The 25,016-nt window shown below is 37.7% G+C and overlaps 1 protein-coding gene across 2 annotated transcripts in view; it reads right to left on the bottom strand.

Moving 5' to 3' along the window:
• Positions 1 to 23,357, bottom strand: part of col18a1a (collagen type XVIII alpha 1 chain a) — a 79,049-nt gene extending 55,692 nt beyond the window's left edge. Inside the window, exons 1-2 of one of the 2 annotated variants that reach the window (XM_084121574.1) lie at positions 23,210 to 23,357; positions 23,048 to 23,118 (exon numbers count right to left, since the gene is read on the bottom strand). In XM_084121574.1, coding sequence (XP_083977700.1) covers positions 23,048 to 23,118; positions 23,210 to 23,220 — 82 coding nt within the window. In that variant the 5' untranslated portion in view covers positions 23,221 to 23,357. The remainder of the gene's footprint in view (positions 1 to 23,047; positions 23,119 to 23,209) is intronic. The other variant, XM_084121573.1, reaches the window with a different exon arrangement.
• Between the last annotated feature and the right edge of the window lie 1,659 nt (positions 23,358 to 25,016).

The raw sequence follows: 25,016 nt of genomic DNA, 5'->3' as shown, positions 1-25,016 counted from the left end.
ACTCCTTTGATTAAGAGCCAAATGGTAAAATGTAGGAAGTTTCCATTCAATACCAGCATTTCCTTTCTGCACTAAACTCAATACTTTCCATTAGTTCCTCTGTTAGCAGAACATTTGGGTATTTCAGTGAGCACAAGAAGCTTTTAATCAAGTGGAAATGAGGCGGTCTGACAGCAAGTGTTTTGTCAAGATTGCTCCATCACATGTGCTGGTCCCACAGGACCCACATGTCTGCGCGAGACTACACCATGTAACCTTTATTTATCCAGAGCCTCACTTTGTTAAAACTTAACAGCATGAAATAAGGACATTATGTCTGTCTACCCTTTCGTGTCAAGCCATTTCCTTTGTGTCACTCAACAAACCCTTGTTTGATAAGTCTAAATTTGGTTTTACAGCATCTCGTTTGACCTGACCTTGTCGTTTTGTAGTACATCTACCCTCATAATTTGGTCTCATTTAATGGCTCTGTTCAAACAAAACAAAACAAAACATTTGTCTCCTTGATTTTGTTACAACTTTAAATGCCACAGGAAAGAAATAGTAAAATAAAAACACAGACGCATAAGCTTGGTCTTAAACTTTAAAGACAGGAAGAATTTTTTTTTTTTTTTGCACCTGAAGAATTAAGGGAGCAGCTACTGATGTGTTAAGACATGACTTTACAAAAGCTGACACCAGCAGAATTTAGTTAAAATGTGGCTCATCAGTTTCCATTTGATTCATAAAAAACAATTCCATGCACTTTGCCAGATTAGTCTTTGTCTGGACAAAAAAAAAAAAAAAAACATGTTTATGCTAGAGCAGCATGATTTGCCATTAAAAGATCACAATCTCGATTCAAACACCCACACGATCTCATACCTAAACGATTCAGCTATGCCTACTAAACCTTTTGACAAGTACCGACCAAGAGAGAGCAGTTGTCATGTATATGAAACAGCTTTACAGTCTTTTCAACCACACAGTTTCATTATTTCTGTCTTACAATAATTCAAATTATTACAGAAGTACTAGGGATAAAGGGTTATGTTACGGATTTAAACACTAATGTCTACAGAAGCGATCAAAATAGTGTGGCAGATATATGTATATTAATCACAGTAATCGATCACAATTTAGCAGTGATTACACCGAAAAAGTGCAACTTCTGTAAAAGCCATTGGCTCCTTTCTAAATTACAGTGGGAGGATCTCATAACTCCCTAAAGCGCATGTTAGTAAGGTTAATGACATAGACACAAGTCAGTGACTCAGGACTTAAATGAGGCACAACATCATTTTTATCCGATTTTCCCCTTCACTCATGGGAAACTCCTACCCCATCCTGTTTTTATACAACCATGACAAACTCTCAAGTATTTTGCATGCAAATCCCAAAAGCATGCTTATGTTCTTGCAGGTTTTAATAGCAAAACACTTCCAGTAATTTTCTCAATTGTGTCTAATTGTTAACAACTTTTTGCAACCTTTTAAGTTCAAGTAAGTATGAACTGCTTGGCTATGCGACTAGCTTCCGCACCAGTGCTTGTGACCAGACTGGGTTGTTGTATCGGGGCAAGCGGGTCATTTCAATCGTAGCCCTCCTCCTAACACTGACTATAGTAATCCTGGAACAAGACTCAACAGTCATTCGGCCTGAACATCAAAAGCCCCCAGCTAGGGCAACATTCAAGCGCACTTTTCCACAGGTCAGTCTGTGAAACAGAGCCCTTATTGCGCTTCCTTAATTCAACACTTCCAAGCAATAAAACAGCTTAAAGTCCCCCTGTAGTCAATAATTGTCACAAAAAATTCACTCAATACCTAAAATTAATTTAAAAACATTATTAGTTATTATTATAATATTAATAAAACAAAATTAAAATACACAAAATTAATTAAAATAAAACGCAGTATCTAAAATTGTTATATGTATTAAATACCTAAATCGATTTAAAAAAAACTTATAAATCACTGATTACTTCCCGAGTAACTACAGTTACAGTTTTACAACAGTTAAAAAAGTTAATTTTATTACATACAATTATTAATTAAAACTATTCAATAACAATAATATCAATTATAAGAGTAAAATTAATAATACAATTTTTTAAAAAATTATTTAAAATAAAAAGAAAAAAAATAATTCAAAAGAAAAAAACTATTTAGCCAACATGTGTCCTGTAGTTTTATTCCTATTATTAGATATAGCATGCTAAAACTAAACTCTATTGAAGTCAAATGAAAATAGTCTCCTGCGTGCCTCACATAAGGAGACCTACGTGGTATGAGCTGCTGTCTTTTCTACTCTAAGTAAACACTGACAAAATGGATTTTGAGTAAAACATTCTATGAAATGCATTAAAATGTATTAAATAAGTAGGCAGCAGATAGTAAGGCTCACCAGGTTTTGGAACAGAGCCAATGAGTGCCACTATGTGTAGAGACAGTAGATACAGCTATCTAAAAGGAAAACACAACTGACAGGACGTCCTAAACTTCAGTGTAAGTGGACATTTTGAGGAGGGATTAGCCAAACTCACTGCCCTGTCCTGTGGTCACATGACCCTAAACTTCAGCTGTCTGTAAGCCCACAGGCAGACTCGCATTCCCTGGAGAAACAGCCTGAGCAAACCAACCTTCCCTCAGGACATAAGAAATGCTTTCCCTCCTCCCTCCTCCATCTTTCCCTGCATCCAAAGTGTGCTGGAAGCGTTCAAGAGCTTTTTCCCAGATCTGAGAGTTAATGTGCTTACTCATCAAAGCAAGACTGAAAAAAATACAATGCTACAGTTTTGAAGAACACCCATTATTTTAACCATTAACATACAATGTGAGCCTTGATGTGTCTAGGAGGGAAAGAGCTTATGAGAATAGAATTAATGAGCATGATCAGAGAGCCGCTTTGAAACACCGCTCTCCCGATGAGTAAAAGTGCTGGGCAAACAGAGACAAAGGAGAAGTCTGGAGGGCGCACGTACAGTCCGCTAACACGATGTGACAGACAGACATCTCTAAAAGAGGCCAGGCAGAGGAAACTAAAGAACCTAATTCTGGCAGAGAAGATCTTCAAACATCCACTGCTTCTGCCCTTCCTACACTCTCTCTCTCCTCTTATCCAACCCCAAAGGCCCCCTGAAGAGAATACATTCCAACTTAATTATCCTGCCGGAACAAAAGGGCCATGCCAAACAAAAAGAGAGAGAAAGTGCGAGAAAACGAAAAAGAGTTCAAATCATATTAAGACTTGCCATTATTTACAGACTAAAGAGTCAAAAACGGACAGGGTCAACATGAGATATCAAAGCTTCCTGTTTAGAAAAAATACCTGATTCATAAAAATTCATGTTGCACGGTAAACTGTTTTTCTTTGTTTGGCAGTGGATAGGGAATGTAAAAATCAAACAAATGAACATTCTTACAAGAAAAAACCCTTGTAAGAAAGACTTCCTAGTTTCTTATAGTTTTACTATGCCTCTAATTTTAAAACAATACCATCTGGTAGATCGCTATCAGCAGATAGATAAAAAAGAAAATATCATGCTCTTCCTGTTCGGAGGTTTAGAAAAACTGATTTCCCAGGCTGTATCATTTGGCATTTGCCAGTAGGCCACTCCTACAGTGAAGCGTGACTATAAAAACTGCACAAATTCTTCAACATGTGGGCCTTAGGCTAAGCTTTTGAAAATGTTGTGGTGTTCTCTTAAGATGAAAAACACTACTTAAAGTAAGTGCTTGAATATAATTACTTGCAGTTTTCATTAATTAAAATCTTAAGAACAATTATTTTATTCAATGACTCCTTGAAATAAATGTTTAAGAAATGTACAATGTTAAGTAGAAAGGAAGGTTTGTCAAGATAAACTTTGACAAAGCCTTGTCTGACATTTTAAGGAGAGAAAGCCATGTGGTTGCTAGTGGTTTTCAAAGTGGTTCTTAGGAAGTTGCTAAGGTGTTGCTTAGCACTTTCAATGGTGTTTCAAGAAGTTGCTAAGGAATTGCAAGTGGTTGAGAGAAAATTTGAAAGCCATGTGCTTGCTAGGGCATTACTAGGTGGTTGCTAATGCGTTGCTATGTGTAGGCTACTGAGTGTTTGCTAAGTGATTTCTAAGGTGTTTCAAGTTGCTAGATGGTTGTTAGTCGGTTCTGGGTGGTTGCTAGGGCATTGCTAAGCAGTTTCTAAAGTGTTTTCCAAGTTGTTGCCAAGCAATGGTTGGGTGTTTGCTAGGGTTTTGCTAAGGTTTTCAAAGTGGTTCTTAGGAAGTTGCTAGGGCGGTTTCTAAGGTGTTTCAAGAAGTTACTAGGGAACTGCAAGTGGTTGAAAGTTTGAAAGCCATGTGGTTGCTAGGAGGTTGTTAGGCGTTTTAAAGTGTTGCTAATGTGTTGCTGAGTGTACTGAATGGTTGCTAGGGTGTTGCTAAGTGGTTTCTAAGGTGTTACAAGAAGTTGTTAATTGCAAGTGGTTGATATGACACACACACACAGACAGACAGATATAAAAAATAGATAGACAGACAGACAGACAGACAGACATAGAGACCACATTCTAATTTTAAAGCAACTTAATGGGATTCAACCTGATCCCTCATCCTGACTGTAAGCGTGCTTTAGGGAGTCAGTCTGGTGCTGAGGTAAGAGAGGGTCTCATTGTCCACCGGCTACATTCCTGGCGTTGTCTGCGCTTTACTAAGGAGACCCTGCGGGGTGGGCAGTGGCCTCTCACGCTGACCTTTGCTGGAACTTCAGCCGCTATGCTCACCAGCATTTAAGAGCAGTGGTGGGGAGCAGAGATGAATCAGCAGGAAGAGAAAGGGACTTGTTCAACATGAGAATGGACAGAAATCAGGCCCCTGTATGACAGGCCCCCTACAGCAGAGGGGATTTATCAAAGGTAATGGGTAGCTGGTTTTCTCTCTCTCTATCTCTATGCCTCTTTATGTCCTTCTTTTCAAACAAAGCATCATTCATAAAGGGATAAATAAAACAAAAGCACAACCGGAGGGTACACAAGAGACAATTTGTAACAGGGACTTTAGAAGACATAATTTAATTAGGGCACAAAACAACAGGAAAATGCTGAAACGCTCACGGCAGTTCAGACAGGCCAGCCACATAGCGGTTTCCAGCAACATAACATTTCTGAAAAAGTTGTTTTGTATAGGAAATGACAGACACACCAGTGTACAAAGCACAAACATAGATAAATATGAAATGTGTGTAAGGGATTTAGGGATTTTTTTGGGGTTTATACTTTGTGTGTTTTAGCTTGCAATTCCTATTGGCTTTCATTCTAAAATTCTGTTGTCCTGCTCCTGTCATGGCTTTGTTCCCTTAACCAAAGCTGATTGATCCATATGATCATTTGAATCATTGCTTCTAGAGTGTTTATACTCATTTGTTGCTTCTTTGTAAATCCCTTTAAGAGCAAACACGAGATGTTGGCAAAAGGCTGAAAAATATTGAATTTATATTTCTTCCAAAATATCTCAATATTTCACTTTTGCTAAACCATAATATACCACCAACTAAACAGCCACAGTTGCCAATTAAATTAAAAATGCACAATGCAAGAATTAATGATTTTTTGTTTATATGCACCATTTAACAATAAATAGTAAAGAACAGCAAAACTTACTTACTGTAACTAAAACATATTAATACATGAAAAATGCCATCTGAAGACTTTCGTGTGCATTGTTGAGTTTAGATGCAAACAAAACACAGAATCAGTTTTGAATCAATTTACTGAAACTGAATCACAAAAATGATTCTAATGGCATATTTGCAACTAAAGTTTAAAATTAAACACACAATTGCATACTTGTAAATATTCAGGATATTAAAATGTCCAAGTGTTTTTTAAAGAATTTTGGCTTTATACTTGCAACCAATGGAAAATGACGTAAATTTTTTTTGTTAAAGTAGCGTGAAATGTAATGTGATCTGAGGTCACAGAAAGCAGGATCACTGAGAGTTGTGTAATCTGGAAATATACAAAGCTTGCTTCTTCCCAAGCATGTTTCCCACACAAAATGCCTTTACTCCAGCTTGTAAACAAATTACAGCTCAGGAACGGTTTTGCTCAAGTTTGTTTCAGCTTCTGGGAGGGTGGCGGGGGGTGGGGGAATGTGAACATAAACCCAATTAAAAGTTTCAAAAGCATCCCAAAGCCCTACAAAGTCAAAAAGAGCACTGCTCGCTTTGAAATGCTAGCCGGAAACAGAAACATGAAAAGCTGTCAGTTGCAAATCCAATTAGATTTATATCCTTCGCAAGATATCGGTCTTGATGATCCCTGAGGTATACAACACAAGCTAATGGAGAAAGTTGCTCTAGGTAGTGAAACCATGGTCATCGAGACATATTGGCTGCTGTTGGCCTGTGGCTGAGAAGTCGGCTAAATAAGTTCCTCAGTAACTGTCCAAAGGTCTGTTTAGCAAAGATCAGGTGTATTGAATGACACTGTGTAACTGAATAGCGCTGTAAGAGCAGGCAGACTGGTGAACAGAATGCATGGCAGGAATGTGGGCAGATACCGCTGCTGTTGGGTTGAGGGGAGCTACACCTGACAGGATCACAGTTTAAGAGTCTCTCGTTTCCCTTCACTGTCAGGTCAACACGTATCTCCCTCCGCCCTCCGGAGAAAGTCCCACCACAAATCTGCAAAAAATACAAGACTCCTCTGACTTTATTGAGGAATAATTTGTCGCCGCTAATGCTTCTCAGTGTGAATGATGCATTTGAACTCCTGGAAGACGGCCAGTGCCCGCTGAAGCTCACATCCATTGAAATCTTCCCACTGTGGCTCCTGGCAGCCCAGGCATATTTTATAGAGTTCTGGTTGGCAGAAGTGAAGTCCATGTATTCTGAAGGAGTAATCCCTAACATTTGTCAGTTCGTAAAAGGCTGTATCAAATCAGATTAAACAGATCCTGATGAAATTTTGGGGGAAAAATCAAACAAATCAATGTTTCACACCATCTACGGTGCCCAAACGATGTCGGTGTCTCGAGCAGCTTTCTTTGGTCAAGAAAAGGCAAATAATCTGAATGAACAGAGGTTTCACATAATCATGAATTAATGTCAAACTTTTTTCAGTCTGAGGGTCAGGACTTGCATTAATCCTTTACATAATGTCCCAGAAACAGGTACTCACGCCATGGGTTTTCAGTGAGGTTACTGAGTTCACAACTATTCCACAATACTTAAAGCGTCTTAAAGGCTCCTATAAGCTTATGCTTTCATAATCATGAAAAGTCATTAATGTCAAAGCATAAGCAGCATCTCAAGTATCAGATTACTAAATCAACACTGCAAAAATTCTGTTTTTCAGTTAAAAAAAATAAAAGAAAATCTAAACAGCCTTCAAAGAAATAGGTCTTGAATTTATTTTTCAATTATTTTTAACCCCACTTGCAAGTTGTAGTTTCCTATTTGAAGAGTCAATCAACCAAAATTCTCTTTGAGTTTATGCTTAAAACAAGAGGCAACTATTTGTTAATGGAGTAAGAAAAATAAACAATTCAAGATAAATTCTCTGAAAGTCTTGATAAATTATTAAAACCTACATTTTGATGTTTTGAGGGTGTTTAGAAGTTTTATAAAGGAATATTCTGGGTTAAGTACTTTTTTTTTTTAAACAAAGGACTAGTCAGATATTTCTGGGGTATACCACAAATGCTGTCATTTAAACTTGAGCTGTACTGCACCCAGAATATTCCTACAGTGAATCAAACTAAAAGGGCATCCAGAAATCCATATGCCTCTAGCAATAATGAAAAAAAAATCATTAACCTCAATTTTATTTTTTAATTCAGACTGTGCTCCATGATCAGAGAATGCTTTTAGAGGACAAAGTGCATTTATAGCATAAAACCAAATGCAGTTGGTGGTATAACATACTGCCTGTTAATATGTAAAAATACTCCCCAACACCAGATCCAACACATGAATAGCAGATATCAGAGCTCTGTTTCAAAGTGTGGTGAGAGGATCTGCAACCTATTGTCTACAAAGACCGCTTCATTTGAAATGGATTAAGTGATTGAACAATGCATTACGAGATTGCATTCTTCAGGAAGGTTACACTCATAGCTGTATTAGATTTTGGCCATAAAATGATATTTTTGAAGGCAGCATAATTATCTGGTTGTGCAACACCTGTATTAAACAAAGACAATGCTCAACAATGTGTTATCTTTCATCGAAAAACCGCAAAAGGAAAAGCATATTTGTTACATGGGGATGAAAAGTATGTGTTTGGTGCACCAGGACAGATTATCTCAGAGGTTTTTAACTGAGTGGAGCTCAGCTGATCCTCTAAGGAGACGCAAACAAACCCTCTATTGTCACTTTCAGAGGGGTGCACTTAATACACCTAATCCCTGGCACCTGACAAGGTGAGGCCACACAGCAATGCCGCCACAGAAGTCCAATGACAAGCAGAGGAAAGGGTTTAAGCTTTTGTTTCAATGGTAAAAGTCAATTGAACTGGGCTAACAAGAACATAATACACAAAACCAGTGTCTTTATAAGCATGTTAGTTTAGAAGCAAATGCTCTGTGACTGCAAGTCAAATGTATGACTCTTATGAACTGGTTCTTTCAACTGAATCTGTAAAAAAGCCCCACAAATCAGTTTATGAAGTCAGTTCACTTAAGGCCAATTCACACTGCACTGACAGACAACACACTTTCAGGTTTTGTCGGATTAGTGTTACCCCTGTCTGCCTCTGTTGGCGTTGGTCAGCGCTTTTGCCGAATCTTCGTTTGTCGGGTCAAGGAATGTCTGAGAAGTGACGTACTGTAAGATGATGATTGTTTATGTTAGTCGCGTCTGTCGGTGCAGTGTGAATTGGCCTTAATTCACCAAACTTCAAATATATAAATCTAAATGAACCAAGAACTTTTACTGTTTTAGGCTTGTGAGACTTATGTCACTCAGGATTTCTTGCTTAAAACTCCAACTGTAAAATCTCAAACGTATAAAACGGTCTTCTTAACCCAGTGAACCTGTAAAACCTGGAATCTGTTACTGTTTCTTGGTGTTGCTTCATTTTAAGATCTCTAGAGTCTGTCAGTGCCTGTTCACATTCCTGTAAGTAGTCATATCTAATGAAATAGGGGCCCACAGCTTCACTTTTCTGTGGGCATTCACTGACACACGAACCAGACATCCAGCATTCTTGGCATTCCCCTGTCAATCAGTGAGTAAAACTGATTTGACTTTTATCACCACAACATTGTAATGATAGAGCCAAAGATCAACAACCCCGTGGGACATATCACAAAGCAATTAACTTTTCCCATATGGTGATGTTAAACATAATGTGATATAGGATGTATAATGAATCGTTTACAATAATATAATCTCTACACTCCATCTACAAGTGATATATATTATGTGGTCTGGCAATGGTTTGCAGCAAACATTTTTTACGTTTTTTTAGATTTGCTATGGTTTAGTCAATAGCATTACCACAGATTTGGGACGCAGCCTAATATAAATTGGCTACTGCGCAATACAACACATTTTCTTGCAATATAAACAATGTCTTCACCTCGGAGAAGGTGGTGAATATAGAAAACAGAATTTTTTCAGACTGAACAACTGCTCTTATTTAGGGAGGTGCCCAGGTTTTGAAGAAAATGCTGGATTAGTAATCATGATTCTGAGTCGTTTAATCTTCACACCTTTGGTGTCTTACTTATTTTAAGGGTCCCAAAGCCACAGAGTGAGAACTCCTATGTAATGACAAGCTTTTGGTTAGAGGCACAGCATACAAATAATAAAACTCTCTTTGTTGTTTATTTTAAGCCATAATTTGGAGTTGGAGTTAGTTAGAGTCTCTCTTAAAGTTAGAGTCTTTAAATGATCATTTGAAAGGGATGTTAGTGAAGACATAACACAAGATAAGGCATTTAAGCTGTCATTTTTCTCTTTAAATAATCAGAGCACCATTTATAGCCATTTTATAAAAGATCCCACAGCTTAGATGCTAATTTCGGTCATGTTTATATCTAGTATTACCATCCGACTCCAGTGATCCCTTAAGCTGTCAGATGGATGGGTCTCTTATTGTGTGACTACAATTATCAATTACTGTCAATGTCACTATGCTAATGAGGAAACTTTATGTGTGAGGAAAAACAGTGATAATAAACCAAAGCTTAAAGGAGCCGTATGTAAGATTGTGGCCAAAACTGGTACTGCAATCACTTTCAAATTACTGTAGAGCGGTGTATCCCCTCCCCCTCCCCCTGACTCGAGGTTGCCAGATAGGCTGCAGGATCCAGCAGGAACGTAGGCTGCTACGTAGCTGTGGTAACTAGAGCAGAGCTGGCAACCTGGATGCCGAAACACTACTGACTTCGTGATTGGTAGAAAGGTGGAGGGTGGCGCTTCAGGCCAAAACACAAGATGACAACATCAACATCAGTTGAGGGCTGCAACTTCACTTTTTAAATGACAATATCCTGGCCGTACTACTGTTGTCAGTGATATAAGTATTTGAAATGAACATGATTTCTTAATGTCTAGTGACATATCAGGGCCATTTTATGATTAATTGAAATACATTTCTTACATACAGCTCCTTTAAAGAAAAAATTATATAGAATTTTACCTTTGTACATTTAACTCATGCTAAATCTTTGTTTATATACACTATTGTTTAAAACGTTGGGGTCAGTAGGAAAATGAATACTTTTATTAAGCAAACATGCATTAAATTGATCAAAAATGACAATGCATGGTTTTACATTGTCACAAAAAAATGTTTTTCAAATCTTTCTATTCATCGAAAAAATTAACAAAAATATTAAGCACAACTGTTTTCAACATTGATAATAATAATAATAAGAAGAAATGTTTCTCGAGCACCAAAATCAGCATATTAGAATGATTTCTGTAGGATCATGTGACACTGAAGATTTGAGCAATGATGCTGAAAATTCAGCTCTTCCATTGGTGAGCATAAAATACTTTTTTCAAGAACATTTATTATCAACCCTAAACATTTGAACAGTAGTGTATATGCTACAGTACATGTCCAAGCAGGTGTCCCCGTTAGTCTACTTATGACACTGTATCTTGCATGAATGATGGTTAAAGCACCATCCAACATTCTGCTCTGGTCAAAGCATTGCATTCTCATTCTTCTGCTGTTGCCAGGCTCATGAATCACCAGCAAAGATGCGTGCAGATAGTGTTTTCCAGAGCTGCTGGAACAGGGATTTGTTAAAACAATACTGTCCAGACCCGGTATATGCTACACTTAAGTGAAAATGACTAAACTAAACTCTGGTTATCATCTTAGGGTTAAAAGGGCTTCGCTCACTGATACAAAACAAGAGTAAACTAAAAGAGAATTGGAGCTTGCTTGGCACACAGAGCTGCTCAAATTATCTAGAAATGCTCAAAACAGAATCCCTGCCATGTCAAACCACACATTTTCATCATAATCACACCCTGTGATATCTGCAAAGGCAGAGTACTGCTTCATGGTGTCTTCACGGAAAACACCAGATATTGTGCGAACCGTACAGCTTCAAAACATATTCTTTGAAAGCACATCTCAAAGCTAGCATGAAATTCCACAGCATGGGGAATGACTTCAAACTTAATCCCTGTTGTTTGGTGACTGACTGTTAAAGAAAGCTAATACTTAAGGATTAGCGGACAGAATGTGACCTTTTTGCTTGTTTGTAAGAATGACTTGCCGATGAAACAGAACTACGAAGTAAACTTACCTCTACACGCTCATATGTAACCATAACCTACCCTTCTTTAGTCGACATGTTAATCCTGTGTAATGAAGTAAGAAATTATCTAAGGGGTGACGTCTTGCCTCAAGCAACATCACAAGCTTTAGATTCAACAGGACCACTGAGCATGACAAAGGGGTCCTTCATCAGTCGGGCCGTGCCTGCCCCGCAATTAGTGACAGGCAGGCTGAAAAGAGACCGGCGGTCGCATTGTTTTCCGTGAGACGATTTCCAAAGAGGGTCTAAGATTTCCAGCCACTCGACTCGAGATAATAAAGGGCAAAGGAATGATAATCTGAGGGAAAAATCTCTCTGAGAACTGTGGTGACACTTGCCTCAGGAGAGCACATTAACTGAATGTGTTTTGTAGACATGGTAAATGTGCTCCAACAGCAGGAGACATGAGACTCATAGCCAATGACTCTACATTTGAAAGTCCTAAGCTAGATAAAATCATGACATCAGTCAGCACCAGGTACCAACATGGACCTGACCCAACTAGTCTCTATTCTTATGGGACTAAACTCAGACTGACCTGGATTCCAGTGGAGATAAGACTGATCACTAGTTAGGCCATGTGCATTGTGGGAATCATGAGGAATTTGGAACATGATTATGGTTCCTCTGTTAATTTTTTGAGGAAGCATCAAATAATCTAAATATACACTAGCTTACAAAAGTTTTTTTACAATGTTTTTGAGAGAGGTTTTTATGCTCACCCAGGCTGTATTTATTTGATCAAACATATAGTAAAAACTATAATATTACTACAAGTTAGAACTGTAAAGCTGTATCTATTTTAAAATGTAATTTCTTTCTGTGATGGCAAAAATCATTCTAATCGCTGATTTGGTTCTCAAGAAACATTTCTTCTTATTATAATAGTTGTACTGCTTAATATTATTGTGGAAACCCTGATACATTTATTTTAATTTCGGTATTCTATTATGAATAGAATGTTTAACAGAACAGCATTCATTTGAAAAATAATTTTTTACCAGTCTTCACTGAAGTTAGTACAAATACTGTAAATAAGCAAATCCAAAGAAACTAAGTGTTTTCACAATATTTGAAGAATTCTTTACAAAAAGAAAAACAAGGACAAAATAAAATAAAATTTCAGAACACAGGGAAAAGCATTTTAGATTTAATAACACAATGATTGCAATGAGCAATTTTAATTTAGATTTTTAGCAAAGATTTAATAACACTACAAATGAACAAAAAAATGAAAATCTATTGCTCCAACTTGGCTTTGGCTTGAACCAACTATCATGTAGCCTGATTTTTTTTTTTACCTTGTGTAACAGTAATTTTCAAACATTCAACAATGTAGCCAGGGTCATTGGTGCATAATGGAATTATAAACCTAGAGCACTTCAATGAACCATGTTCATTCTCTCCACCTAGTAACTGTAGAGCAAAGCAGCTTGGGAAATTTCAGCCAAAAAGCCTGTAACAAGAGAGTCAACTGTTGACTCGTCCAGAATGATGGCCCTCCCTCACTTGTTGTGTGGATAACTTTATAGCTTTGTAAAGGAATGGACTGGCAAATCTTTCACTGCTCTCTAAATGTTCTAACTACCCCACAATTGGCTTAATTCCCTTCCCTTTTTGTGAATGTCTCAAAGAATGGCACTGTGCCATCTGGCCTACATTACAGAGAAGAATAGATGACTTCCTTCACTGTTTAGGTTACAGCTCAGAGACAGGACAGTTGTGGCGTCCAAGCATGCTGAGCAAAGTGATGTTTTGGCTTTTGTGCTGATACAAGCCCATGCAATTAAAAAAAAACACTCCCAAGTGTAAACTACTTAGAACTTCCAGCCCCTGCAGTCTGTTTGTATTTAGCAAATTAGATGCATCCTTATGGATCTCAATAAACTGTTTCAGCATCCATGGAGACATTTAAAGGGATAGTTCACCCTAAAATACTCACATCGTTTACAAACCCATTGGACTGGGTTTTTTTCTGTAGAAAACAAAACATGAAGACTGTGTTCCATACTATTTTCTTTGCAATTACAAGGAATGGGAACTGAAGCTTTCAATCTTCAAGAAAAGAAAAGAGACAAAAGCACCACAAAAGAATCATAAAAGAAGTTCATGACTCATATGACTCGTTCACTAGTATATTTCAGGTATTGTGAGGTAATACAATAACTTTGCGTGAGGATCAGACCACACAGATCTAAATAAATGAATGAATATTTGGGTAAGTACGATTTTTTTGTTTTGTTAGAGATTCATATTTTTATTCAACAAGGATACATTAAATTGATCAAAAGTTACAGTAAAGGCTTTCACATTGTTACAAACAAAATGTATAATTCATCAAAGAATCCGGAAAAAAATACTTACTGACCTGTTTGTTTGAGTCATATTTTTCAATGAATCGTTGATCTGGTTCACTGGCATCATATGAGTACATTAGCACAGAAAAGGTGAAGATTTGCATGGACTAAAAGCTTAAATTTTGGTCCATTTCTCACACAAAGCTTTTGTATAACTTGGAATATAGCATACTCGCTATGGGAACCATTTTTAATGTACCTTTCTATTGCTTGTGTGTCCTTTTCTTAAGCTTGAATGCTTTAGTTCACATTCACTGTACTGCTTGTAAAGGAAAAAACAAACACTATCTTCAGAAATTCTCCTGCGGTGTTCCACAAAAGAAAGAAAAAAGAAAAACTTTAGTTTAGGGTCCAATTGCTTATTAGCATGCATAATACTAGGATACAGGCTTTTTATTAGTACTTATAAAGCACATATTAATGCCTTATTCTGCATGACCATATTCTACATCCTATCCAATACCTAAACTACCTTACTAACTATTAATAAGCAGTAATTAGAAGTTTATTAAGACAAAAGTTAATAATTAGTTAATAGATATAATTGGACCCTCAACTAAAGTGTGACCAAAAAATTCAATCAAGGTTTGGAACAAAATGAGTGTGAGTAAATGGTGAACTCACCAGTTTAAAAAAAATAAAATAATTTCGGGTGAACCATCTATTTAATTCCCTCAAGTCTTCAAATAAAGACACATTCTCTAAACTAAACTAAACCCACACACCCCTGACTCACCACTCTTGAAATCAGAGAAGGCAAGAAAATGGTCACGGCACAATATTTGCTCTATCCCACCATGCCTCAACATGCCTCTAGCTTTCAAGGCAAAGAAGAGAGCCGCACTAGCAGTGAGAACCGAGAGGATCCTTGAATGCCATTTCATGCGACCTCCTATAGAAAAAGGTGTTGCTATAGAAAAAAGGGTTTTTGCACCTGCCTCAAGAGGGCCTTTTAGAGTGCTAAGTCTCATTGCATTCTTTCCCTGACAACTAAAGAGCATGAATGATACCGTCTCCCATATCTGACCTCAGCCCCCATTCCCAGAACTCTCAGGAGAGACAGAATTGGTTAAAGGACCTCCGCAAATCTGTGTTTTGTTCTCAAGCCCACTGCCCTTGATGGTAATCTCCCCTGCCCAGGGGACAGACGTCTTTCACACCATTGGGGAGAAAGATTTATGTGGGGTGAAACAAGAGAAATGTCCGTGGACACTGCTGTTAGTGGAAGAATGAATGAAAGGAGGGAATTTCAAACATCATCTTTTAAAAGCTACTTAAATGAAATAGACAGCGAACAGTATTAAAACCCTATTTTAAAAACAGACAATCTACAAAAAGATAAGAAAGAACCCATGTGATCACAAGAAACCCTAAAATTCACAAGCACAGAGCAGAAATAGATGCTGAATTGCCTGGAGCGACTAAAGGTATCAGTTCACTGGCCTTTGCCCTAATAGTCTTGTGTGGTGTACAGTGGTGGTCATTCAAATCCCACTTTCATTCATGAGAATAAAGGCACTGGTATGGATTTCGTGGGATGTTGTATTTGGTTTCATCCAGCCCTGCGTTCAGCAGACTGTTTCTTGGGACATGTAAACACTTCTTAAGCTGGTGGGAGGATAAAGTGCCAGGTAATGGGATCTTGCTTCTCACACAGGGGCCAAACTACGCTTTGTGCCTGACAAATCTACACCTGGTTGGCATGGGAACCATTTTCCTATTGGCACTGGCAGGCAGCCCATCATTATTGACCAACTGTCAAGATCTAATGACTAGATGACTATCTGCACAAGCATATTTTATATATCTCCTATTAGAAAATATGTCGGAGCAAGAAAAAAGTGGGAGGTAGGGCTGTGCGACATGTTGAGTATTTACGATTTATTCACTGTTATTTTATTGGATATATAAAATTAATTGATGTCAAGAATATTTCAATAGTTTAATGCAATTTATTTAGCCATTAAATGTCTAAATTATGAGTGCATTAGCACAGATCAATTTTATTGAAAATGTAATAAAATGGCTCAATTGAGTTTTTTCGTTTTTCTACAGTCTATTTTAAAGATTATTTTTAACTAAGTTTAACAGTAATTTCCCTCCTGTGTTTTAACATTTCGAATGCAACAATGACTCATTGGTCAAGATAATTAAATTCATTAAAAAAAAATCAAAAGGCTGAAATATATTGTGACTATTTTTTAAAGCTATATCGCCCTAGTGTCAGCGGTGATTTACTTACATATGAAAATACTTACACAATCACGTCTGCATGCCAGAAAATTCTCACAAAAAAATCATTTATCTAAATTATCACCTTGGAAATTAAAATGATTTGCTTGCAGGCAAGATAAAAACAAGTTCAGCTCTCATTTATTCCAATTACACATAATAATTGTTAGAGAACAATTATTCAAAACAGTACTCGTGTGCCAGCTGCCATTTAGAAGACATAACATGAAAAATGACTGTAATTAGAGACATATAAGAAGATCTTATACTACAGGGCCGTTGAATGCTTGAATCTGATTGGTTGACGAACGTTCTAAGGTGTGCATTATTTTCAGGGAAATGCACAGCTAAAGTAGTTCCAGGCAGGTCTTGACCACATTACAGTTCCATATCACTTCGCGTAGTTAACTGTAATAACGGAAAATAGGATACAATTCATAACAAGAAAAAACATTTAGCCCCATGCGCTTGATCTGCAATTTTCAATGTCTAGCTTCACAATCAATGGAAACATGCAGTTTAATTTTAATAAATAAAGCCTATATTTCTATCTATAATCAATAGAAAATTAAACTGAATATAGGGTAAATAAATGGATAGTCCTGCAGCACGGATTTTTATTGCAGATAATATAACAAATAAATAATTATTGATAGGCCTTACTTGTTAAAAGGCTTTTTTTCCCCATTTATTTGGCTAGTCTACTATCATCTGTCAATAATAGAAAAAAAAAAGAATGAACGAATTAATTAAAACGAATTGAATTAATAAATAAATAATAATAGGCTATTGACGCACATGCTTTTCTGTCTCATTATTGCAACATCTCTCTCTAATAACTGCATAAAGCCGAGCCGAGGACTCACTTTAAGGCCGGTTATGAATGTAATTTGATGACTGATCATGCCCAAACGCTTGTTCAGCGCGTTCAGTCTGTGAATCAAAGTCGGTGTTTAAAATATACTGCGATGAAAACAGTCTGAGAATGTGTCAGCTAGTCGTGTGTCCCCAGCATTAGTCTGCTATCAGTGGCTCAAACCTCCGTTACTAACTCTAAAATGACGTTTTGGAATTAGCAACGGAGGCATTGGATTAGATGCGTAAGAAATTAGTCCTACATACAAGAGCGTTTTAATGACAAAAACTTTACAAACGTCTTGAAATACATAATCTGAACAATGTTTCGAGGTGTGGTAAGTGTAGTATAAGCGGAATAATTGACTTCAGGTCGTTGAATTATTAGAAAAATAATGCACACCCGAGGTGTAACGGCCACTCCGCTTCGCGTCGTGACCGCATTACCACCTCGGGTGTGCATTATTTTTCTAATAATTCAACGGCCTGTCGTCAATTATTCCTTACATATAAACTATTTTCAGTTGGCTTTTTGTTATAACCAATTTTGTGGGAGGGGGACTGTACAATCAGGCTCAATTTGACAGTTTTATAAAATGTAAATATGAATTACTGTTTTTATATATATTATATTTAATGGTTTATTATGTTCACCAAGGCTGCATTTGATCAAAATACATAATAAACAGTTTCAAAATATTTTAAAACATAATTTATTCCTGATGGGAAAGCTGAATTTTTTAGCAGCCATTATTTCAATCTTCAGTGTCACATGATCCTTCAGAAATCATTCCAATATTCTGATTTGGTGCTCAAGAAACATTTCTTATTTTTATCCTTGTTCGTCAACGGTTGTGCTGTTTAATATTTTTGTGGAAACCGTGATGCAGTTTTTTCAGGATTCTCTGAAGAACAGCATTTATTTTAAGTATACTTTGTTTTGTAACAAACTAAAAGTTTTTAATGAATTTAATGCATCCTTACTGAATAAAAGTATTCATTTAATAATAAAAATAACAATCTCCCAAACATCCTTCATCCTGGCTCACAAGCGACAGGCCAAAAAATCCATTCTATCCGCTTCAGATCCAATGAAGTGCAACTGTACACAGATGACAACAGACAGTAATAAAGATAACACGCAGTTGTCCCCAAGCCCACCCGTCTTCCCCTCCTTATCAACACAATCTTTTTCCACAACAGCTGCAAAAGCAAGACACTATCTGTAAAACCCAAATAGGAAGTCAATCCATCATCTCTTACACAATACACCTTACAATCAAAGCACACACAGTGTCTATATCCGCATAATGCAATTTCGGCAAAAGTCAACTTTTCCTATTTGCCTTTGACGCCTTTAAACCACAGGTGCCTTTTCGGGGGATTTTGAGATGTGTACAGAACCCATTGGCCTGTCATTTGTCAAATAACGCCATAGAAGTAAACTGCCGCCACAATTACAGGTGAAGTGAGCGAAAAAAGTAAGGGTTTCAACCTAGGCAGGAAGGACTTCAGGAGCACTCAGGGGCCGCTCAGTGGCCGATTAGCCAAGATGATGGTAGGTTGCGGGCCATAAAGAGTATTACAAATCATCCTTTCATGACCCAAGAGCTGTAATTATGGTTTTCCTATTGGCACTAACGCACAGTGTGAGACCAAGAGGTTCAGACACCAAGGACTGACGCTACACGAAAAAAAAAAAAAAAAATACAAACAACAGCTGTTAGCCTTTACAGCATCACCCTAAAAAGGAAGAGGACATGCTACAGCAAATTCAAATCAAAGCTTTTGGAGAATGCATGAGTACGTGTTTGCTAATATTTTCTGGAATTCAATTGTGGTTTAAAGCTTTGAAGATCACTAAATCGCCACTTAGAATAGGCCTAATTGTCTCGGGAAGATATCATTTTAGACAGAGCTGCGTTTATGGCACTGGACCAAAATGAGAGACCTTTCAGCTTTGACCTTGTGAATAGCCACAGCGCACACCTGCTTTTATTGAGAGGACACAAATGCACTGGTGGAACAGCTGATAGCTCATTGTGCCAAGCAAACAAAGAGCAAATCTAACTTTGTGACCAATAAAGTTAAAGAAACTAGTTGAAATAGTGACCCAGTTACTAAAAACATGACCGGCAGGTCCTCAACCCGATACAACTGTGATTGCTTAAGTTTATGGTCATTTCTAGCGATAATGTGTACTGTATAATAAACAAATTGGGCTCTAAATTAAATGTATCAAACAAAACAGTAACCTACAGACTGAATGATTTGCCTGCTGCAAATACTACACTCCTGATCTCATCAACTCTAAATCTCGGACATTACGCATGCTATTAGAATGCACATACTTTAAGCCCCCCAACTATTGTGTGGTAAAGTAAAAATGACAAGCATTAAGGAGAAACATATGTTCTCATTCCTGTCACTGAATGTTAGCGATACCCTCTGTTCTTGCAGGATTAATGTGAATAGGTTACGACACCGTGCTGTAAAACACAGATGTGTCGCATGTCAGTTCCCATTCATCAGTGCGGTCCCCACCCTTTTAGCTGGCATGATGGGAGTATCACATCTCCAAAACATGCATAAGCACATCTGTAGTGATAAGCCATTATTTGGCCGTTCGGGGCTCACTGGTTAATAAATATACCCACTTGGCTGATTAACAGACTAGAGTAAATTTTGACAAATACCGCCAGTCAGACATGTATCCTAGACCCTACTTGGATGAATGAATTGCCTTGAAGACCACAGTTTTAGGTAACTTTGCCAGATTGTTCCAAACAATAAAGTCCCAGCCTGTGTTGCATGTGTAGCCTACATTGGTTTCAAATATTGTGAGGCAAAAAGCCACGTGCAGCACAGCAGGCAAACCCACTGCATGAACTTTCAATCTTCGGTTTATATTTTTAATGTCAAGGTGTGAGATATGCCTCATTGCATATACTGTAGGTCATTGCTGGGTCAAATTGACTAACTAAACACATTCCCCATAAAAAAGGACAGCATAATTGCTGCAAGATGAGGCAGAGGTAATATATTCTGCGTGCTTTCCAAGTACATGCACAGTTTTTGTTTACTTCTGTATTATAAACAATTTTGTTAGTGTGGGGGGTCACCACTTCATTTTTTTCAATATAAAAAAAGCAAAACCAGTTGAGAACCACCGATCTAGAGAGATTTTCCCCATAAACTGTTTATTTATAATCAATGTTATGAGAACATCGCATGGAGTATGCATTACGGATCTAAAACACAAGCAACACATAAAGTCTGGGATGCTTCATTTGAATTTTTAATAGTGGAAAAGTGGAAAATGAGAGTTATTATTCTTCTTGACAACTTCGCAAATCCTTTGCATCACCGGTTACCAGATCACAATGCCTCTAAGTTTAATGATAAATCCAGACTCTTTGTACTGATGGGGTACATGAGAAGTGCACAAACACACATTCTCTCTCTCTCACTCACTGACCCACTCACACACACATACTTTAGCCATCTCTTGATCCCAGGGGCTCCCATTCTCACAAAGTGGGTTAAATACAGCCCATTTAGCTCACAGGATAATGCCGTCTCCACTGCTCCCCTTGAAAAGAGTTTCAAGGGTGGGTTAAAGAAAAATTCAATTCACATCTCTGCATCAACACTTCTCAGACAGAGAAACGAGCCCCCCACTAGAGTCTACTATAAGTGAATCTGTTTATTGACTGGAAAATCTGTGGATTACTGAAACCAAAGGAGTTGCTGAGCCAGGACAGGGCTTGAGAACATCCATTTCCACTTTTTTAATTTCTTCTAAATGAATGGTAACACAAAAATAAAAATGTCCAAGCTGCCGTCCACACAAAAAAGTGGATGGTGCCTATAACCGCCTAACTCAAAAAAATAAAAAGCACCATAAAAGCATGCAAGTCTGAAAATAATGACAAAATATTTAATCTCTGGCTGAACTATTCCTTTAAGAAAGCACTGGCATTCACCTACAAGAATGCTGCCGCTAACTAAAAGGTTACGCTTCACATGCGGATCACGCCTTTTCGTCAAACATTTTGTAGATAAAGAGTAAATGAAAACTCAAGGACTTTGTTGTAATGATTACATTTTATCTGTGTCATGAAAATGAAGGCATTCCATTTGTAAAAATATGATTAGCGAATAGTGCCTGTGGGTGTTCAAAGGACTCAGTAAAAACATGTTAAGGCAGTTAATATAAATCTAGCATCAGAACTTCCATTAAAGTCACCATGTCATATCATGTTTAATCCACCCTTTTTAATCTCACCAACAAATTCACAACAATAAATTATTTCATTATGGATATGCAACACAAAGTTGACGCCATTTTCTGAAGCTAAAGTAACTGCTGAGATCATCAATCAAACAAAAATTTTACATTTGTTTATAGAACTATTGTATAAAACCAAAATCAAATTTGCAAGCGAGTTTGCAACTTAAAAAGCTGGTCTAACTAAAGCACTGCAGGTCATGGAAGGTTATTTGGTCTCCAGGTTTCCCTGAGCACGAAGAAAGCTTTGTTTTGGGTAAAAGCGTATTGTTATTTGCAACCACAGAGTTCTCAGCAGGACGTTCCTGCCTCCTATCGCTTAGGCATCCATATACAGCAGGTGGGAAGCCTTGTTTGCTGTGATTTTTAATGCAGAATTTCGCTCAGCGATTAAATATCCCGGTGGGGTGTCCTTTTACAGCTGTTCTCCTCTGGCCTGCGGTGCAGCCTCAGGACACGATCAGTCAAAGAGCGACAAATTGATGGCATGACAAAAGAAAAGTCCACCATGAGGCAAGCAAGTAGTCCGCACTCTAATGATCCGTTAATCATTATATGACATTTGTTAATGATTTATTAATGAAAGTTATTATAAAGTGTTACCCTCAACAATACTACAGCTCTATAAAACAATCAGACATTGACATGGAGTTGCACAGTGAACACTTGATCTCTCTGTAACCCTGGCACATCAAGAATTTACTACCTCCCATAAATGTATAAACCCAACCAGGCAAGCAGACCTTCGTGGTATATATTATTTGAGATGCAACCCTCAAACATGCAAATGGCACACCCACAAACTTTGATGCAAGTTTGTCCATTATCCCTCTATAATGTGATGACAGCAACAGTGATCTCTGTCAATCAAATATTTATAAATAGGTTCTCGGTTTCTTAGATCTCTCGGTTTCAGACCAGCCTTACATGACAGCTGTACATTTTCTTAATGAAATGGTCTGCAACTGAAGTCATGGCAGAACGATACACATGGGAAGAGACATAACTTCCAAAACTACTGTATGGTGTAGGCAGATCCCACAAACCACCACAGAACTTTAAACAAGTCCAGGCTAACGCTCACAAAATGACTGAGAAAGACACCAGATGGAGTAAAAAAACCTCCAAACCTGTCAAAATATTTTGATAATATGTACACCAGTTAAGTTTTGGGAAAAAAAAAGAGCAACATATTTTAAAAATATAGTAAAAAAAAAAAGTAAATAAGTTTAAAAAAATGCAACTGCTGGCCAAAAAAAATCCTTACTGTTGACACAGATGAGAGAGAGAGAGAGAGAGAGAGAGAGAGAGAGAGAGAGAGAGAGAGAGAGAGAGAGAGAGATAGCAGTCCAGATCATCAGTAAACTGGAGTAAACTGAAAAGTTAACTAATTTTTGTTTCTTCACAAAATGTGTTAGACATGATGTTTTTTATGCGGATCATTTTGCTGTCTTTGATCAAATACTGCAGCACTACAGGTAATGAAGTCTGTATGTATCGTCGACTTTTCAACAAGTCTAAGCACACACATGTGCCAGTGGTCCAGCTCGCATCTGATTGTGTACTCACCTCTCCTCTGCGATGCAGCCGGTGACAGAGCAATGAACACACAGATCAGCCGCTCCAGAAACAACAGACACCTGCAACGATCACCCACATTCGCTTAGTTTTTTCCCCCCATCTTCATCATTTACACTCTAAAAGATTCTAAGGTGCATTTCTCACTTATACCTTCTTGCCATTTCAGTTTTTAAAACTGATCCGTTCCGACAGCTACATGGGATCCTGGTTGGAAGGTGGATGAAAGTTTCCCGCTTTAGAATGAGAGCCCTCGCGCCGGTGCAACAGCTGATGAGAGTGATCCGAGAGAACACTGATGAACGACACGGAGAGAGAGAGAGGACAGCGGCACACGAACACTTCTGGGTCCTAAAGCCAACCGACACACCCACCTGACCCCTGTGACGCCACGCGCTCTCGATGTCAAGTAGCCTAAGGAAGCCCTATGAGACCATGCATTCTTTCGTTTTGTTTTTGAATATTGTCTTGTTTCTTGTAATAACTTTTTAACTTTTCTCATGACTTTAAAAAAGCAGTTTTTAGCAGAAAGTTGTTTTCTTAAGAACTCAACTTTTTTTGTTATCTTGATATAGGCCTAACTAAAACAGTTTTCTTGAGACATCAATAGATGCTTTAGTTTTTTCCTGGTCTAGAGGTAGTACAAATTGAATATATTTTTAAATTGAATATAGAAGCTCCATGGAAGAGCGAACCAAATAAGTTAAAAGTTACAAGTTGAGAAAAAAAAAAAGACAACATACTTGAAAAAATGTTTGTTTTTGTTTTTTTACCAAGTAAATCTAAATTCAAATTAGGGTTAGATTGAACAGATTGCAAATTTTGTTTGACAATACATAGTGCAAAAAAAATTATACATTTGGCATCACCAAACAGATTTGCAGAAATAAGGATAAGAATCTTAAACAGTTTCCTAAACATCTCTCCATCCACCATTGGTCAACCAAGGGGACAGTCCTGCTGCAAACTCACACCATTGGTTGAGTCAATGTTGCAGAGCAATGTTTTGATAACCTACAGTAAATGTCTTAGACTGTCTCTGCATGTTAAACTTGAATAGGAGACCGTATTTTCACATGGGAAATTTAAGCTTTGTTTGAAAGTTTGAACTGCCATTAAGAAAAAGGGTCATCAAAATAGAAACAAATCTGATCCTGTCTCTGACTAGGAACAATTCTGAATGTGTACAGAGTTCATGCTTCCAGCCCTAATTTGTCTTTCCGATGAACTTGTCACCAGCGCTCTTGAGCGAAGCATGACCTGGAGTGCAGTTTTAACTTGGGGTTACGTGGTGTACTTGTGCAATGCAAAGGATAAGGTAAAGTCCATTGTGAGCAGAGTGCTTCTCACACATAAAAGTTAATCACTCCTCAAATACGTCTGTCACTCTCTGGTATGCTGTCAGTTAGAATGGACTCATAAAATCAGAAACCAGATAAGATGTGTCCAATGAGCTCACGACATGACAATTCTTCAGATTCTTACCAAATCGCAAATGCTCATTCATGACCACTTTGGGCAAACATGCTTCTAGACATAGTATAATATCAAACAAAGACCCTTTTAGAGTGATCACAAAATATTTCCGTTGTTTTTTTTAAAGTTGAACCCAGAGCGCACATTCTTTACAACAAATGTGAGGTAAAAGAATGTGTCGCCCAATCAGATTTATTGCAGTAGGGTGAAGTGGGTCAATGAGAGTGCAGCTTTTGTTTTCCCAGTCAGGTCAGCTTTCTTGGGAACAGTGGGTCAATAAGAGAGGAAGTGGGAACAGACACACACACACACACACACACACACACACACACACCTATGACTTCAGGAACACCCACTGGCACACACAAGGCCACCTCATCAAAGCATCTCCAACATGTTCTCATTACGAGCACTCTGCACCATGAGTAACCTCTCACTGCGGAGGATGGGGAGGATCGCAGAGGAGTCTGATGCTAGCGGACTT

Source organism: Abramis brama, assembly GCF_963993115.1.
Source record: "Abramis brama genome assembly, chromosome: 8".
Taxonomy (NCBI): domain Eukaryota; kingdom Metazoa; phylum Chordata; class Actinopteri; order Cypriniformes; family Leuciscidae; genus Abramis; species Abramis brama.
This window is presented reverse-complemented; position numbering and strand designations above follow the sequence as displayed.